Source organism: Myotis yumanensis, unplaced genomic scaffold (genome assembly GCF_028538775.1).
Source record: "Myotis yumanensis isolate MYYU_CA2020_CCGP unplaced genomic scaffold, mMyoYum1.0.hap1 SCAF_19, whole genome shotgun sequence".
Lineage (NCBI taxonomy): Eukaryota > Metazoa > Chordata > Mammalia > Chiroptera > Vespertilionidae > Myotis > Myotis yumanensis.
Genome location: NW_027223770.1, coordinates 13,167,388 through 13,186,218, shown reverse-complemented (window position 1 = coordinate 13,186,218; position 18,831 = coordinate 13,167,388). Strand labels below are relative to the sequence as shown.

The 18,831-nt window shown below is 52.4% G+C and overlaps 1 protein-coding gene across 5 annotated transcripts in view; it reads left to right on the top strand.

Annotated features, from left to right (window-relative positions):
- DGCR2 (DiGeorge syndrome critical region gene 2) overlaps nt 1-15,769 on the top strand; it is a 43,592-nt gene extending 27,823 nt beyond the window's left edge. For 3 of the 5 annotated variants that reach the window (XM_070400099.1, XM_070400100.1, XM_070400097.1), the window contains 7 exons: nt 158-368; nt 2,298-2,374; nt 4,867-5,043; nt 7,502-7,705; nt 11,766-11,918; nt 12,893-13,129; nt 14,757-15,769. In XM_070400099.1, coding sequence (XP_070256200.1) covers nt 158-368; nt 2,298-2,374; nt 4,867-5,043; nt 7,502-7,705; nt 11,766-11,918; nt 12,893-13,129; nt 14,757-15,013 — 1,316 coding nt within the window. In that variant the 3' untranslated portion in view covers nt 15,014-15,769. Of the gene's footprint in view, nt 1-150; nt 369-2,297; nt 2,375-4,866; nt 5,044-7,501; nt 7,706-11,765; nt 11,919-12,892; nt 13,130-14,756 lie in introns of all 5 variants that reach the window. The other 2 variants (XM_070400098.1, XM_070400096.1) reach the window with 1 other exon arrangement.
- Nucleotides 15,770-18,831: the final 3,062 nt, after the last annotated feature.

Genomic DNA, 18,831 nt, shown 5'->3' with positions numbered 1-18,831 from the left:
GCCACAAAGTATGTGGTCCTTAGGGGCAGAAATTTTCCTCTTGAGCTTCAGTTTCCCCATTTCTCTAGGGTGATTTCTGAGCAACATATAATTTTGTTTTGGAGTGAGGATCCTAATTTGGGGGGACAACTCCCCTTCTGTCCTTCATGTTTCCTAGGGAAGTGTCCGACAGGGTGGCACCACTATGAAGGCACAGCCAGCTGCTACAGGGTCTACCTGAGTGGAGAGAACTACTGGGACGCTGCACAGACCTGCCAGCGCGTCAATGGCTCCCTTGCCACCTTCTCCACTGACCAGGAGCTGCGTTTCGTCCTGTCCCAAGAATGGGACCAGCCAGAGCGGAGTTTCGCTTGGCAGGACCAGCACAAGTGAGTACTGGGTGGGCCAGGGGCCAGAGTTCAGGCCAGTGCCCACCAAGCACATGGCCTCTTGGCCACTGTGGCAGTCCTAAGGCATAGCCAGCAGCTGGCATTTTTGGGAAGAGCAGCTCCACCCACTGGAAATGGAGATTCAGTGGTTTAAAATGGTTATTGAGATGGAGTGGGGGACCTTAGAAGGGCAGAGTTGGGCTGCCACCTTGGGCCAGTCTCTTTTGTTGGTCCTCTGTAGGTTCAGCTGCATCTGCTGACCTGTTAGGGGACCCAGCCTGTGTCAGGAGGGGCTGCTCAGTGTGGGCTTTTCTAGGCCCAGCACAAGGGGTGCACAGGTGGGTGGTAGTTCCTTCCAAGAAAACGGGCTTTGCCAGGCCCGCTGCTCAGTGCTTTCAATGGGCTCGATCACTCAGTCCTCCCAGAAACCACAGGAGACCAGTGGGCAAGAAGACTGAGGCCCAGGTGGACAAGCATGTGACCACAGGCACACACTAGCTGTGGGGTGTGTCTGGGTTCCAGCCCATGCAGTCTAACTCCAGAACCTGGCTCCTGACCCCAGGCTCTGTAGCACTGAGGAGAAAGTGTGGGAACTGGCCAACTGCCAGCATCTCCCAGGCCCCTGGGTTGTGGGGGCAGGCGTGTGCTATGACCTGTGATGTGTGGCCTCATGCTGCCCCATCCACACTGCTGGGGGCAAGAGTGTGAATTGCAGAGCTTGCCAGACTGCCAGTACTCCCTCCCAGCAATGGCACAAGCTGCCATATTAACAAAAGGACCATGTCAAGTGGACAGAGAGCCTTTATTCTAAGACCTGAGATGGGTTTTGGGCTCTACCATCATATCCCATGACATTGGCAAATCATGATACCATGCTGTTTTTTCTTCTGCAGCTACCAAGTGAGAAAAATAATTCCTAGTTCACAGGGTGGTTGTAAGTTCATGGAAAAGCGAGAGGGCTCAGCCCAGTAGGTAGGGAAGCACCCTGTCTCCTTCAGGTGGGCATGTGCATGGCAGTAGGCTGGAGGGGCAGAGTGGCACAATGCCATGGCTCCCCCAGTGGTGGGACTTGCGGAAGGCATCTCCAGGGCTGGACTGGAAGGCTTGGATGAGGGGCACACACTCAACAGGTGGCTGTGGCAGTCGACCAGGTTCATGTGCACCGCCCCCTCAGTGCTGTGACTTGTGTTCTGGGCAGGCCTGGGCGAGCTGGCTCTGAGCACGTGACCAAGCTGGAGGCCGTGAGCATGCTTTTACCCACCCATGCAGTGTATACTTACTGGTGTTTGGTTTTTATTGAGATTAATTCACATGCCATAAAATTCACTCCTTTAAAGTACTGTTCTGTGCCTGGTGGTCTGTGAGGTCTGAAAGGTTGGCGACCGCTGCTTTAGTGTATTCACAGGGCTCTGTGTCCATCGCAGATAAGGTTGGTCTTGCTTAGAATTTGAAAGGCTTTTTGTGTTTTTGTTTTGTTTTTAATATATTTTTTATTGATTTCAGAGAGGAAGAGAGAGGGAGAGAGAGATAGAAGCATCAGTGATGAGAGAGAATCATTGATTGGCTGCCTCCTGCACCCACCCAACACCGGGGCATGACTCTGACTGGGAATCAAACTGTGTCCACTGGTTTATAGGTCAACGCTCAACCACTGAGCCACACTGGCCGGACTGAAAGCTTTCTTGGATCAATAAGACAGTCTTGGAAGGAGTCACTCAAGATAAAACTTTTTCTGACCTGTGAATTTATTCTTTAGAATTTTAATGTATTTTATTAAAAGTAAGTATTTAAAAACTTTAAAAAGTCATTAGCATTTTAGAGGCTCAGTACTTTAATGGTCAGTGTAACTATTAAAATACACTCATGCACAATCAATGGCTGCTTTCCTGCTGCCATGCTAAGGTTCCTTGCATTTCTGCCCTCTCGCAGGTTGTGGGTTGGCTACCAGTATGTCGTCACCAGCCGGAACAGCTCCTTAGAAGGCCACTGGGAGGTAGCATTCAAAGGTAAACCTTTCTGGCCCCTGGCCGGGTAGTTCAGTTGGTTAGAGTGTTGTCCCAAAATGCCAAGGTTGCAGGTCTGGTCCTCAATCAAGACATAAGTATCAACCAGTGAATCCATAAATAAGTAGAATAATTTGATGTTTCTCTCCCTTTTTCTCTCTAAAAATCAGTAAATTTAAATAAAAAGGAAAAAGGGTAAGCCTCTTCTGAAAAGAGTTGTTGAGTATGAAATGGAGCTATACCATCCTGAACAGGTATATTACTAGGATCTCCTCTCCTTCCCCCACCCCCTGTCATCAATGGTGCCTAGCCTGTTAGGGGTACCTAATACAGGGGACATGAAGAGGAATGGGCCCAGGGAGGGCTCTGGTGACCAGCAGGCCCTCTTCCAGGCTGGGTCTTTTCTGGAACACATGGTTGCTTCTTACTTGGCCAGATTTTTAGACTCACCGTCCTCCTTTTACAAGTAAGGACTTTAATTAGGGCATAAAAATGAGAATACAAAGTGTGCAGCTGGCATGAGTCAGGGAGGGAAGTTCAAGCTTTCTAGGACAGAGAAGTTCGGAAATCCAAAACTTGAAGGAAAGCTGTCAGGCAGATAGAATTAAATAGAGGAGTTTGCTGGAGCCAGAGACATAGGGATCCTCTCTGACTCCTCTCATACTTCACCCCCTTTCAAACGTGTCCAAAATCTCATCACTTGTCAGATTGCAGCCACCAGATCTGCCATTAGTGACCTAAATTACTGCAGCCACCGCTGCCAGCCTGGTCTCGTTGCTCCCACCTCCACCCAGCCCAGTCTCCTCACATGGTTGTGCGATAGTCCTCTACTCCTCTGCCCCAGCTGTTTATGACTCTGCTTCCGCAAAGACACTGTCCTCACTGAGGCCTGGAGTGCCCTTTCCCTCTGCCATCCCCTTCCACCACTCTCCTGGCCCTCCTTTTCAGCCACAGGGATGCCTGCTCTTCTCACCTTCTCTTCCCTTGGGTCACCCTTGTTCCCATTGAAGCCCTCCCCGGGCCACTGCTTCCTGGCTCAGGCTTATGCCAGTATAAGGCAAGAGAAGGCAGTGTAGCCAGGCTGGCCCTGGCTAGTGTCTGGGACCGGCTTGGGGATTAAACGGAGCCTGCTGTGCCAGGCTGCCTAGATGGCACAAATAGGGATTTACGGTGAACACCTGCTTCCCTGGCAAGTCTGGAATTGCGGTGGACCGGAGGTCAGCACCCAGGCTTTTCTTAGCAGAAATGTATTGCAGGGCTGCTGGCAGTGGCCCACTCCATGGCACCTTCCTGCTCAGAGGATGAGGAAGCCTGGCCTGGATTATTCCAGACTCCACCTGAACTGTCCCTCCCTTGCTGCTGGTGTATCTTGTTGCATCGCTGTAATAAATCTTAGCCATGACTATGGCTAGATGCAGGGTCCTTTGAGTCCCAGCAAAACAGTGAGCCTGTGGGTGGCGAGAGACCCACTGAACCCAAGCAGTCAGAAATGTCAGTGTAGTCCTCTTCCTCCATTCTCTGTTCTGAGGCTTGCCTTCACCTCTGTGCTGCAACTTTCTTTTTGCTATAGCAGCCATGACCTTCCAACATGTGTACTTCACTTATTCTGTTGTTCAGAATCTGTCTTCATTGTTTACTACCCACCCCCTCAAATGTCAAAAAGGCAAGTTGTTGTTGCACAGTATCACCTGAGTGCCTGTTTACAGGAGTAGGGCTTGCTAATATTTGTTATATCTGAGGGAGAATGATCAGGAGACTGTGCTAGATTCATGGGACTTAGAAAAGAGGCTTAGAGGTTCATGGCACCCTCCCCCAACACCCTTGCACCCCCACCCTGGGGTGCAGTGGTAGCGTGGTTTTTGATCGCCTGATTTCCAACTTGAAATGTAATAGCTGAGTGGATTACAGACAGTCTCTCTGGAGCTGGGAGTGGGTCCAAGGGAGCCTTCCAGGAGTTCACCAGGCCAACTGGTGCTCCTAGTGGGTATAGGGGCCACGTTTCTGCCTAAATTATGCATTCATGGCAGAAGCAATGGGCTCCTTCTTGAGTCCTCTATTTATCAGTTAAAACTCTATTGTAAAGGAGAACTTTCCCCTCCCCTATTTATTTGTTCATTTTATCCATATGAACTTACACATTTTCATTATTGTGTTACAACACTCTTCATGTTGTTGTTCTGCCTTTAAACATCCCCATCTTAGTATGGTCCTCCTCTGGCGCTCAGCCCAGTAGGGTTTATTCGTGTGCTTGCCTCCCTGGCCTAAGGAGCATGGCCCCCATCGCCCAGTGCTGAAACCTGCTCTCCGTGGAGCTAAGGGAGGTTGTGAATTAATGCCATAACTGCAGCACAGCTCCATTTGGTGGTTCATGAGCTCTTTGATCGATGGTCCACTTTAGGGCAGACCTCGGCCCCTGTGAAGACTGCACATGGTTGGGATGTGACATTGTTGACATTATGTTGTAATGGCCAGCCCTCCCTTTTGTCTCCCTATAGGTTCCTCAGAGGTTTTCCTGCCTCCAGACCCCATCTTCGCCTCGGCCATGTCTGAAAGTGACAATGTGTTCTGCGCCCAGCTGCAATGCTTCCACTTCCCCACTCTCCGCAACCATGACCTGCACAGCTGGCACGCGGAGAACTGCTACGAGAAGTCTTCGTTTCTCTGTAAAAGAAGTAAGCCACCTGGAATTTGACTCCTTTAGTGAGCTGGAAAGAATGCGCTTCTTGTGAGAATGTGGCTTTCTAATTTCTGGACCTTGATTGATGTCAACTTTGAGTGGAATTACCCATTTTATAGTAGGCAGCAGGCACGCTGTGCCTGCCTCACACCTTACTCTGAAGGAGCACAGGTGCCTTGGGGGTGAGGGCTAGAGCCTAGGCTGGGACCCAGGGCTGATATGAGCCTGACTGGCCTGCTACTTAGTTCTGTGACCTTGGCAGCAATGGCCATTTCTGGCCCTCGTTTCTCTTTTCCCAGGATAGAGGTGATAAATCCTCCCCTCCCCACCTGGATGTTAGTTAACTAAATGAGAATGGTGACAGGACTTGCCAGATACTGTGGTGTCTAGGTGCCTCTGACTCCTTTGCTCACCTCCCTCTCCTCTCCTGGGGTCTTTGTGAGACCCCTCACTCTGCTTCTCTGTCCTGTCTGGACCGCTTCCCCTCTTCAGCTGGTCCCTATGCCAGTTCTCTCACCCACATTCCACATCAAGGTCCAAATATTTTCCAGCTTTGGGGGTTAGCAGTGTGGTTGTGCTGACCGAAGGCAGGGCTCCCTTGCCTCACCCAGTCCCCTCTGCCATGAATGGAGGATGGAATCGTGCCCAGATGCAACCTGGGAGGCAAGGGCAGGTCATCATTCAGTTTCCGTCTGCTTAGAGATTTTCCTGTTATTGATTTCTAGTTTGATTCCATTATGGTCAGAGAATAACTTCTATGTGATAAGTTATTTAAATTTGTTGAGATATATTTTATGCCTCCAGGTTACTGTCTGTCTTGGTGAATGTTCCATGGATGCTTCAGAAAAATGTGACTTCTGCTGTTGGGTGGGGAGTGAAAGAGTGAGAGCAAGTGTGTGTGTGTGTGTGTGTGTGTGTGTGTGTGTGTATTAGATTCTATTGATTGACTATGGTGTTCAAATATTCTATATCTTTGCCAACATTCTGTCTAGGAGTTCTATCAATTGTTGAGAGGGAGGTGTTGAAGTCCACAAGTAGAATTGTGAAATTGTCTATTTCTCCTTTGAGTTCTATTGGTTTTTATTTCACAAGCTGTCCTTTTGACACGTTCCTATCATTCAGGTTAATTTTGTACTCTGTGGAATTAGCCTTTTCTCCAAGGGAAGGATCTATGCACTAATTATGCTCATTGCTTTTACATCTCAGTGGACAGACCTAAGATGTGTGTGTGTGCATGCATGCGTGTGCACGTGTGTGTATACATATGTCTTGGGTACATATTTTTCATATTGATTTAGTTCCTTTAATGATTAAAGAAATCATTTAAATGTATTCAAGTGTTCTAGTTATATTTTAGTTTGTTTTGGTAAATCATATTCATCTAGGGCAGTGGTTCTCAACCTTCTGGCCCTTTATAGTTCCTCATGTTGTGACCCAACCATAAAATTATTTTCGTTACTACTTCATAACTGTAATATTGCTACTGTTATGAATCGTAATGTAAATATCTGATAGGCAGAATGGTCTTAGGCGACTCCTGTGAAAGGGTCGTTAGACTGCCAAAGGGGTCGCGACCCACAGGTTGAGAACCGCTGATCTAGGGCCTTGCCCATGCAATATAAAATTTCTGACTCATTGCTACAAACTTATGTTAGCATTCTCTTTGCATTTTTGAGGCATTTATATGCCTGTTATTATGACCTTTTGACTTATTATTTATACTTCCGTATTGCTCAGTCTTTTTTTTTTTTTAAATATATTTTATTGAATTTTTCAGAGAGGAAGGGAGAGGGATAGACAGTTAGAAACATCGATGCAAGAGAAACATCGATCAGCTGCCTCCTGCACACTCCCTACTGGGGATATGCCCGCAACCAAGGTATATTCTCTTGACCGGAATCGAACCTTGGACCCTTCAGTCCGCAGGGTGATGCTCTATCCACTGAGCCAAACCAGCTAGGGCTTAGGTATTGTAAAAGCAGACACTTCCATGGGCTTTCCCCTGGAATCTGGCACTCTCCTCTGTTCTAGCTGTCTAGGTTTGCAGCTAGGTGTGCCCTGGCCAGGTGTGCTTTGTCCTAACAGAGTGCTGTAGTGACCTATTTTTTTTTTATTTTTTAATATATTTTATTGATTTTTTACAGAGAGGAAGGGAGAGGGATAGAGAGTTAGAAACATCGATCGGCTGCCTTCTACACACCCCCTACTGGGGATGTGCCCGCAACCAGGGTACATGCCCTTGACCAGAATCGAACCTGAGACCCTTCAGTCTCCAGGCCGACGCTCTATCCACTGAGCCAAACCAGTCAGGGCTGTAGTGACCTCTCTTGAACAGTACTCACAGGAAGTGGTTCTCAGGTTGATCTTGCCAACTCCTCTGTTGTTGTTTGTGGGGAGACTCGGAGCTGGTTCTGCTGGTAACATACATTTGCGTTTGTGTGTGTCTGTTGCAGGTCAGACATGTGTTGACATCAAGGACAATGTGGTGGATGAAGGGCTCTACTTCACCCCCAAAGGAAATGACCCGTGCCTGAGCTGCACCTGCCACGGAGGGGAGCCAGAGATGTGCGTGGCTGCCCTCTGCGAACGGCCCCAGGGCTGTCAGCAGTACCGCAAGGACCCCAAGGAGTGCTGCAAGTTCATGTGTCTGGACCCAGGTGAGACTGATGCTGGGTCACAAGTCAGCTTCCCCATTCAAGCTCACAAGTCAGCTTCCCCATTCAAGGCCAGAGGCTACATGGCCCGCTGCTTCCTCAGTGGCAGGGTCTTGTGAGAGGTGAGAGTCCACAGCACATGGCATAGCAGCGATGGCAGCATTTGCCCACAGAGTTGTCTCACAGGCTTTGATGGGCAAATACTCTAATGAACATGTGTGTCTCACACAACCTGGCCTCCTCTAACTGCTATCTCTCAGGTTGGCTCATTTTAGCTCTTGGGTTACAAGTATTCACTGAAGAACTTGAACTTGAGTGTGGCTGTATGTTCACAAATCAACTGTAATTGATGACTTCAGAACTATCTTTCTCCTCTCCTTTTAAGACTAAGAGCAAGACTTCCAACTTATATCCCAGTTTGAGCTCTTCCTGTTTTCTGACTGTGGTGATGTGGTGGGTAGTGACAGTTTTCATTACTTAACAGTAATCAATTTTTGCTGTTAGAATCTTTAAGAAAAAGATTAAATATAAAACTCCTCACTAGGTGGCGCTTTGCAGGTGGACACTATGCAACCCTGTGATCTCTGGGTGATATTTCTTCCACTTTAAAAAAAGACCAGCAGGTGGGGCTCCTGCTCTGTAAGACCATAAGACACACATTAAAGTTCATATAATATACTGGATGGTTCACCACACCAGTGCAGTTGAAATCGGTATGAATTCACAATCTCAGGAGAAATGTAAACAGAAAGCATAAATTTGTTTTCTGTCTTGGCTGCCACAGTACGAAAGTGACGTGGGCAGAGACTTGTAAAAGGACCTGGACTCAGAGGCCCTGCAGAAAAGCAGCTTGGTGGGCGCGGTAGCTCTCCATCCCCTGGGCCCCCATGGATGAAAGGCTGGTTCGCCTAGTGCTAGTGGGAACTGGAGCTGGCACATGAGAGCCACAACAGCAAGTGTTCCAGAGAGCTGTCTGTGTTGCAGAGAGTTGTCAGGAAGGCTGCTGGCAAGAGGGCAGATCACTGTCAAGCTACTTAAGGCCCAGCAAAAGGGGCTACTGTGGCCCGTATCCCATCAAAGGTGCACAGTTGGCTGTGGAGAATGCAGACACCATGTATGACCAGTTGTAGATATACAAGAATGACCAGTCTGTGGGCTGAGTGGCTTGTGAAGCCCGCCCAGCCCTGAAGACTTCTCAGGAGACCAGGGCCCTCAGGACATCTAGGTAGTCCCAGAGCTACTGCAGGCCACTCCTGTGTAGCCAGAACAGCATAGCCAGGGCCTTTCCCTGCCCCTTGCCTCAGCCTTGCTTCTGCAGGCTCCTGACAGCCTTCCAGGTCAAGTGCCTTCTCCTGGGAAGTGTCCACACTTCCCCAAGGATAGAAGTACTGCCACCAAAACTGGAGATGCTTGGAAAGTGTCCCTTTTAACAAGGCAAGAGTGTCTGCTCTCACTACTCTGTTTAGGGTTGTATAGGGTATCAGGGCACATGCCCAGTTGTGGGCTTGATCCCCAGTAGGGGATGTGTAGAACGCAGCTGATCAGTGATTCTCTCTCATCACTGATGTTTCTTTCTCTATCTCTCCCTTCCTCTCTAAAAACAATTAAAAAATATATTTTTAAATAAAATACATACTTAGAATAATAATAATAATAATAATGCTAGGCTGGCCTGGTCAGTGTGGCTTAGTTGGTTGAGTGTCGTACCATGCACCCAGGAGTTGGGGACCGGGCATTGGCAGTCGTGGGGATAGGGCTGGCACAGAGCCAACGGCTGGGCTGTAAAGACATGAGCACATGTGGTAAGCAAAGAGACATCACCGTGGCATTCTCTCATGTTCTGAGGCAGCTTTGTGGCGTAGGAAGCAAGCATTGGCTTGGTGATGTTGGGCCAGTTACCTGAGTGTGTTCCTCTCAGGGCTGTGCAACAAAGAAGGGATTGCAGGAGCCTTGCCCATTGCCTGGCCTGCCCCTGCCTCAGTTCCCATTCAGGGCACATACCTGGGTTGCTGGCTAGATCCCCAATATGGGAGGTGCAGGAGACAGCCAAACGATATTTCTCTCTCATCGATGTTTCTGTCTCACTCTCACTCTCCTTCCCTCTCTCTCTGAAGTTAGTAAAAACAAATTTTTTAAAAAGAATGCTAGGATGGAGGGTGAGGCCTGCGCCCTCCACGGAGATGTTGCCTGGGCCCTGAGACCCCACTGCCTCTGCCCAAAGATTTTGGGTACAGTCCAGACTCCAGCTCTGCTGAAACTGTTGTGAAACACCAGGTCCTCCATCATGGAGCTGGCGAACAGCAGGGACATGACCTCAGCCTCGCTTAAGCAGGGACTATGGCCCAAGGTAGAGATGATCAGGGTGAGCAGATCAGCCGCTCATCTCAGGTTTATCCCTGTGTGAGGACTTGCTCCCAGTGTGTCTCTCCTTCCTGTCCTCTAGATCAGTGGTCGCCAACTGGTGGTCCGTGAGGTCTGAAAGATGGGCAACCGCTGTTTTAAGGAAACCTTCGGAGCAGTGGTCGCCAACTGGTGGTCCACCGACCACTGGTGGTCCATGAGGTCCGAAAGGTTGGCGACTGCTGCTCTAGATCATGAGTGCCAAAATCGAGCCTTTGGCACTGCTGAACACACTTTGATATATCCAGGGTTCCCCACCAACAGAGAGGGTTAGTAGAAGTAGGGTATGGGGAGGTCAAGAATTAGAACAGCCACTGATGGACAAGAGAAGGGGAGGGGCTGTAAACAGGGATTCTGAGGGCCCAGTAGAGGCCACATCCTCACTCTCCTCCCTGATCACGGGCCTCCACGTCGAGCACTGCTGAGTATTGGGGAGGAGCAAAGAACTCTGGGAGCACCCTGAGGGGCTGGAGCCCAGGTCTGAACTGGGGCCAGGCACATTGCCCCACTGAGCCTCAGTTCCCTCTGTATAGGGACATTTCTCCTCTTCTGTAGGGTTGTGAGAAATGAGGGAGGTGCTGGGTGCTGCGGTTTCCTGCCCTTGCTCTCTGAAGCAGTCTGGCTTAGACCATGAGTGTGGGCCTCCAGCTAGGAGAAGGAATCAGCAAATGCCCGTGGACATAAGGCAACTTAGAGAGTGCAGCTCACCCTCAGTCCAATTTGCCTGCAGTCCTGTTCTGTTTGGCACCTCCTATCAAGCTCCTGTGTGGCTTCCAGGAGCTCACACCCAGCAATACAGATGAGTGGGCACGCGGGCCTCTGGGGAAGACTGAGGGAGGGACAAGCCCCCTCTCCTGACCAGGGAGATGGGCTCCCGTGACACCTGATGCAAGCGGGGGGAGGGGGGGCGGGTTGCATTGCCCATCTCATATGAAAAAACTTTTCTTGGTCATGAGCTGCTTCTCTCCTGTGGTGTTATTATAGTACTAGTGACCCAGTGCACGGATTCATGCACATTGAAATGGTATTAATTAGAAGGTGGCTGGTGGGGTGGGACTGGGTGAGACAGGCTGGACACGCCCTGGAGCCAACGTCCCGCGGTCCCTCCCCAGCGTCTGCGGAGTAAGTGGGGTCCCTCTGACAGGTGGGGTCCCTCGGCCTGGCCTGTAGGGATCAGGCTGAAACCGGCTCTCCAACATCCCCCAAGGGGTCCCAGAGTGCGAGAGGGCACTCTGCAAAGCTGTTGTGCCAACAGTGCCTCAGCAACAACATAACCCACGGCCGAAGGTGGAATCACACGGCCCCACGAGGAATCAGGTTCCCTCCTTTCTGGTTTCGGGGTGCGTCACCCAAGAACCGCCGCTGCCAAGTCACTGCAGCTTGGCAGCTCCTGCATTGAGTGTCTGCCCCCTGGTGGTCATTGTGTGTCATAGCAATGGGTTGGATGGTCGGGCACTTAGCATATTAGCCTTTTCTAGTATATATATAGATTCTTGATTTTCAGCTTTCTTGTTTCTATCATCATAAGATTGCATCGAGAAGTAAGTTGCCTTTTCCACATAGTTGTGTGGTGGAGGGCCATGGCCTTCTCATAGCACTGAGCATCTGGGATCAGGACCTCCTTTTCTGAGAGCAGCGGGGTTTTTCCCTTCTCCTCTAACAGATGGGAATAGCCTGTTCGACTCCATGGCCAGTGGGATGCGTCTCATTGTTAGCTGTATCTCCTCCTTTCTCATCCTGTCCCTGCTGCTTTTCATGGTCCACCGGCTACGCCAGAGGCGCCGGGAGCGCATTGAGTCCCTGATTGGAGCAAACCGTGAGTGCCCCAGCCCCTGCCTATGATGACTACAGTGCAGGCCTGCCCTTGGCTGTGTCCCCAGGGAGAATGGGGACATAGGAAGCAGGAAGGTGCATGGAGGAAGTGAAGGACATGATGGAGGGTGCCGAAAGGCATTCCTGTCCCACCCACCCACCCGCTCCTGGGCTGAGTGCACACCTGGGGCACTAGAGCTCTTTGCAGAACCCGAAATCACAGTTCATAGGCACATGGAAGAAGGGCGACCTCCAATGCCCGCTGACTCTGCGCTTCCCTGCCCTTGCTCTCTGAAGCAGTCTGGCCCAGACCATGAGTGCGGGCCTCCTGCTAGGAGAAGGAATCAGCAAATGCCCATGGACATAAGGCAACTTAGAGAGTGCAGCTCACCCTCAGCCCAATTTGCCTGCAGTGGCCTGTGCCCCCAGTAGAGCTGAAATCATCCCTTGTGTCAGCGAACAAGCCAGGGCTCCCCAGTCCTGGGTGGGGCAGGACAAGACTGGTGCAGGCAGGCAGGAGAGGATTCAGAATCAAAGTGGCAAGAATGCTGAAGGCCCTCACTAGCTTCCATTAGGGGCCTTGGTGTCCCTGGGGAGCCCAGGTCAGGTCTGAAGTGTGGACCAACCAAGTTTTCCACCTGCCTCAGTTCTCACTGAATTGCAGGGTGGGCAAAACTTCAAGGCCATCATGGGCTAGACACCCAGAAACATTTTAGAGCTGGAGGTGTGTGGTGAGGGCTGGAGCACAGCAGGCAAACCTCTTGCATGTGAGTGACGAGCGGGGATGTACCGACCGGGGAAGGAGGCACTGGGCAAGTGTCAGGACTGGTGGGCAGTTAGGCACAAAAGTGTGATAGTCGGAATGTCTGGCCTGGGCGGGGGCAGGGCCTGGGCCTGGGGGAGGCAGGGCTCAGGAGCTGAGTGGTGCATCTTCCAGTGACATGACCCTGTTGCTTGTTTCTCACTTCCATTGCCCAGTGCACCACTTCAACCTTGGCCGGAGGATCCCCGGCTTTGATTATGGCCCAGACGGGTTCGGCACAGGCCTCACGCCGCTACACCTTTCTGATGATGGAGAAGGAGGGACTTTCCACTTCCATGATCCTCCGCCCCCCTACACTGCGTACAAGTACCCAGACATTGACCAGCCTGATGACCCACCGCCACCCTATGAGGCCTCCATCAACCCTGACAGCGTGTTCTACGACCCTGCAGGTGCTTCCCCCGCAGGGAGAGGGAGCACCCTGTCACCAACCACCTGGTCTGCAGGGCCAGCGTCTCAGGGGTCCTCCCCAGCGCACAGGGCTGTGAACTCTGCTTCCTCCCAGCCCGCTGTTGCTGTCTCTGGTTTTCCTTTTAAAGTGGAACTGCCACTTGTGGGTTGTCAGGCTCTTCCCAGGGGTGCAGGTGCAGATGACTGCTGACAGTTATGAGCAAGCCGCCTGCACCTTGCACCATGACAGCTGCGACTGTGGCAGGGGTGAGGGGTGAGCACAGCAGAGCCAGGTCACCCTGCCTCTTACCACTGTCACCCTGCCTCTTACCGCCACCTGGGAGCACATATTAGCAAGCAGCCCTCGGACACCCAATCCTAGCTCTATGGAGAGCTGGGGACCGGGCATTGGCAGTCGTGGGGATAGGGCTGGCACAGAGCCAACGGCTGGGCTGTAAAGACATGTGCACATGTGGTAAGCGAAGAGACACCACCGTGGCATTCTCTCATGTTCTGAGGCAGCTTTGTGGCGTGGGAAGCAAGCATTGGCTTGGTGATGTTGGGCCAGTTACCTGAGTGTGTTCCTCCCAGGGCTGTGCAACAAAGAAGGTATTGCAGGAGCCTCGCCCATTGCCTGGCCTGCCCTTGTCCCTGGTGTGTAGTGCAGATGTCCCACTCTTTTCCCTGTGTGTTACCCTGTAACACACACATACCCCCACCATACATTGCAGGCAGTGCCCCACCCCAGGGCTGCTGGCTCTTTGCATACCCACACAGCACAGCAGGATGGCGTGAGGCCAGCACTGCTGTGATCTGTGTGCTGTTGGTTCATTTGGTCGGCTAGTACCTCTCCCGGTCTGTGTGGGCAGGAGAAGCTTGGATTTAACCCCAGCCCTCGGGACGGGTTGTCGCCATCTGCTCTCAGGGGACCAGGGTAGAGCAAGCTTCCTGCCAGGGATGCTGCTGGGGACCCAGCGCCTTCATGGACCAGGCTGCAGGGGAGCAAATGGTCCCAGAGCAGGGCAGCAGGACTGCTGGGCCCATGGGGAGCCAGGAGAGGGACACAGACTGGGCCCCGTGCCATGTCTGAGCTGAAAGAGAGCCTGTGGTGATGAGGAGCAGGCACGCCAAAAAGAATGGGCTTCTGTAGAGCGGCTGTCAGACCAGAGCTGTCTGCAGGCCTCTGCATAGTTTACTGGGCTGCCTGCCCGGGCCCCATCTCATGCTCTCATGCTCTTGTTCCCATATTCCAGCTGCAGCTTCTGGTCTGGGGGCTGTGAGCACTGTTCCACCTGCCCACCTACAGCCCAGTAATGCCCTAATGTCACGTGGGTCCTGGTTCAACCCCCACTGAATCTGAAAGGGTTTCCTCGTCCCCTACCTTGATTCTCCTAACTCTGTCAAAGTGTGTACCAGCCACACACTGGGGCTTGCTCATAACTGTCCGCCTGCACCTTGCACCATGACAGCTGCGACTGTGGCAGGGGTGAGGGGTGAGCACAGCAGAGCCACAGCTTCAGTGGGAACATTCAGGCAAGAGAAGTGTCCCCCAGTTCTGTCTCCCTCCCCTCTTGCCTCGTGCCAGGCCCATCCACCACCCTGCTGACACCCCTCTGTCTCCTCCTATAGATGACGATGCTTTTGAGCCAGCAGAGGCCAGCCCGCCAACCCCAGGGGATGGTGACAGTGAAGGTGTGTCACCCCGGTGCCTGGAGCAGCCTCTGCCCTCTGCAGGGGTCACCCTGGCAGACCTGGAAGACTCAGCTGACAGCAGCAGCATCCTGCTCGTACCCCCCGACCCTGCCCAGAGTGGGACGCCCCCAGCCACAGAAGCACTGCCAGGAGTTGGCCGCCACAGCCGCAGTTCCCTCAACACCGTGGTGTAGCGGATGCCCAGCCCATGGCCCCAAGGGGCATGGAGCACCTGTTTGCTGTCAAGGAAACTCTGATTCCCATGGAGACTTGAAGGGCCCTATGTGAGCCTGGACTCGGCTGCACTGCTGCACACACTCCCCTGTAGGTGTGCCCGTGCGTGTAGAGACTGCGCCAGCCTCCCAAGGGAGTGAGCACCTGCCCCGAGTCTCCTTGAGGGCTGCAAACACATGCATAGCTTTGGGTCACTGTCTTTTTCTTTTCAAATGACAGAAGAATGGCAGTTTGTTCATGCCACACGTTTCAGAAGTAGGGAACAAAGAAGGTACTGCGGGCCTGGGTAGAGCCCAAACCACACCAGACTGGTGGGCTTGCTCGTGGCAGCACGTTGTTCAGAGGAGCATGCTGCCCAGCCACCAAGCCCCAGAGCTGCCACAGTGTGCCTCTCTGGCCGCTGCCCAGGAAGTACTTCCGGCACCAGTGTTTGTGGACTGTCAGTACTGTCTGGGCAGCCTTGAGAGTTGCTCCAGTGGCTGCTCTGAGGATGGCCCCTCACGTGTTTAGCTTGAACATCGAGGGTGACCCTGTCTAGCTCTGGTGCCCAAACCCTAAGAAGGGGAGCTTGGAAGGAGGTTGAACTCTACTCTGTCTTTCCAGCGGGGCTCTGCAAAGCCCAGTTCTGGGCCAGAAACCCCTATCCCTAGTCTGTTGGATTTCTCTCTAACATTACCATGCATGGCCCCCCAGGAGGCAGCTCTGGAGCTGGGCTGAGGCCCTTAGCCATGCATGAGTGTCCTGGCCCTGGACCCTTCACTGGGCTTGAGGGCTAAGCCAGCTCCTGTTACCCTTTGGAGCCCCCTCCTATTGAATTTGCCCCTGGACCTGGCCTGCCCCACCCCCTCTTTTGTGCCATAAAGGTTTATTTGGGGGGAGGGGTGGCTGAAATTAACATCCTGGGCTGTGTCCACCTCCTGAAAGTCAGTCCACTTCTTGCACATCACCACCACCACTAGAGCTGAGTGCCTGGTGGCTGCATGCCACCTTCCTGTCCTTAGCACAGGGTGCTGGGTGCCCTGCTCAGGGGCCTTTTGACTGAGGGACCCTGTTGCCTACTCCTGAGTAGTGGTCTTGTCTCCTGACACCAGGCTTTTAGCATTTCTGAGGTTTGGAGATTAAGCGGGTTCTGTGCGATTTTTTAGCACATCCATATCTTTTCTACGTTGAATGTCTAGATCTTTTTTGCGTGTGTCTGAATGTGTGTGTATGTGTGTGTGTGTGTGCGTGTACGTATATGTTCAAGTGTTTGCAGGTGGTGATGGTACACAGGAACTCAATCTTCAATTTCCTGGGCCAACATGGCCTCTTGGGTGGCACTGAGACAGGGTCGGGTCTGTGCCTCTTCTGAGGCAGGTTCTCATGCTCATCTTCCTAACCCAGCCGCCCAGCTCCTGGTCCTCCTCTCAGCCTTTCTGTACCCGCATCCAGCAAGGGAGAGCTGGCTTTCAGTGGGAGCTTCCATGGTGGTCTGACGACAGACCTCACAGGCTCAGCCCAGTTCTAGGCACATTCTCATACTTTGGTTGGAAACCAGTTTTGTTCTTGAGTTGTCCCACAAGGCTGACCAGAGATGTGAGTTTTGTCACTGAACTGCCTGTCCTTGGGCTCGGCCCGCAGAAGCCAGAGTGTGTGCTCCCCTTGCCAGAGGGCTGCTATTTGGAGAAGGGCATCCTGGGCACATGTGCCCAGGCTGGCTCCTGAAAACAAAGCAGGAAGTGGGTGGTGCCTCCAATGTGTGCTGGGCACAGGGCTGCCAATTTCCAGAGCAGCAGTCACAGCCTTGTGGGTTAGGGTCCTGAGTGGGCCTACTTTGAAATGATCACCCCAACGGAATCTTGTAGGATCTGGCCCCCACAGCACCGGGTCCCCTTATTCCAGTGTCTCTGGCCCAGGCTTCAGCTGTGTGTACAGGGCAGTGGTTGGCACTAGATGTGTGGGACTGGGGAACTTGGGGACCGAAAGATTGCTGGGGACTGGCATGCAGGAGGAACTAAGGAGAGGGCCCTGAATCAGATCATGGGGCTGCAGAGGGTGGGCCCAGAGTGTTCAGCCTACTGGCATTCTTGGGCCGGACAGAAGGCTGCCTGCTGCCCACTGAGACTCCCAGAGCTGAACTCGGCTTGAAGGTGGTTGTGAGGGCATCGGGGAAAGCTGTGGTCTGTCCAGTCACCACCCTTTGTAAGATCTGATTGTGCTCCAGGTCCAGCCCTGGCTGAGACTCTTGTGTTCCTGTGAGAGGAGGACTCCCCACCTGATGCACACGGGCCTCCAGAGGGACAGGCTAAGGTCTCGGGAGGGCCTCCTCCCCCAGGACCTGACCTGCCTATGGAGGTGGGAGTCGAATCTGTACATTGTCTCAATGCCTGTTTTTTATGTTTTCCTTTCACTAAGGGTTTTTAGTTTGGGTTTATTTTTGGTTAGGTTGGCACTAATCCTTAAGATGCTGTGAGAACCATTTCATCCAAATGCCAAATAAATTCGTGTTCTGGAAGAGGCATAGTCAGTCCTTGGTGTGACTCATGTTGGGAGTGGGAGGCTCTGGCCAAGATGGAGCCAAGGCACAGGTGCAGAGATGGGGTAAGGGGCAGGCTTGGGGCTCTGAGACCCCTCTGTCCCTTCTTTTCTCAGTGGTCCTTTCAATAATTTCCTAGTACGTGATGTGGGACAAGAGGGCACCCAGGGCACTCAACCTTTGGCAGGTCTTCGTGCTCATCTTCCTAACCCAGCCTCCTGGCCAGACCAGTGAGTCCCTTGGAGGGGATAGGAGCTTCAAGGAGGTGGCCCCTCGTTCCTGAACACATCTGTGGGATGGCAGGCTGTCCTGGGCACCCTGGGAGCTGTCAGCGCCGAGGACAGTTTGATAGGTACCCTAAAATGGGAAGAGCCCAGCCCTCTGGGGATTGGAAAGAGTCGCAGGGTGCAGACCTATCCCCCACCTCACACACACACACAGTCATGTTCACACCTGTGGGCACACTGAGCTCTTTCCAGAAAGTGTTGCCTTCTCTCCTGGTCACCCTGAAAGGAGAAATCAGAGCCTCACTTTCCAGGAGAGTGAACTGTGGCTCAGGCCCCAGCCTGGGGTCCTCTCCACAACTGAAGAAGCCCAGTCCCCTCATTGACCTGGGCTGGTCAAAGGGGGCCAGCTGTGGCTTCCTGGAGACCTGTTTTGGGGGTGGTGGTCCAAACGAGGTAGAGTGAAGCCAAGCTCCATCACACATGGGTCAGTGGGGGAGCTGGTCAGAGGACATCTGGTCTTGGGGTATCCTAGGCTGCTCCAGTGTGGGAGACCCTCCTATGCCCTCCTCATTCCAGCCCCTCAAGTCAAGGCCACTAGGATCCAGGTGCCTTCTCCCTTGGGTTTCCATCTTGGTGGCCTTGCCTTGTCACTCTTGGTCCCTCATTCCAGCCCCATCCAGAACCCCCAGGTCACTTGGAGGGAGAAGCACCCCCACTCCCAACCTACACACTGTCTGAATCCCTGGTCAGATGAAAGGAGAAGAAACGTTAGCAGGTTCCAAACATACCACTTGCCCTGGCCAGGTGGCTCGGCTAGCTGGAGCATCATCCTGTGCACCAAAAGGTTGTGGGTTCAATTCCCTGTCAGGGCACATAGGTTGTGGGTTCTATCCCCAGTTGGGGCACATACAGAAAGCAACCAGATCGATATTTCTCTCCCTCCTCCTTCCTCTCTAAACATCAATAAAAACATGTCTTCAGGTAAGGAATGAATGAATAAATAGATTAAAACACCAACACCTGCTAAAGCCTAAGA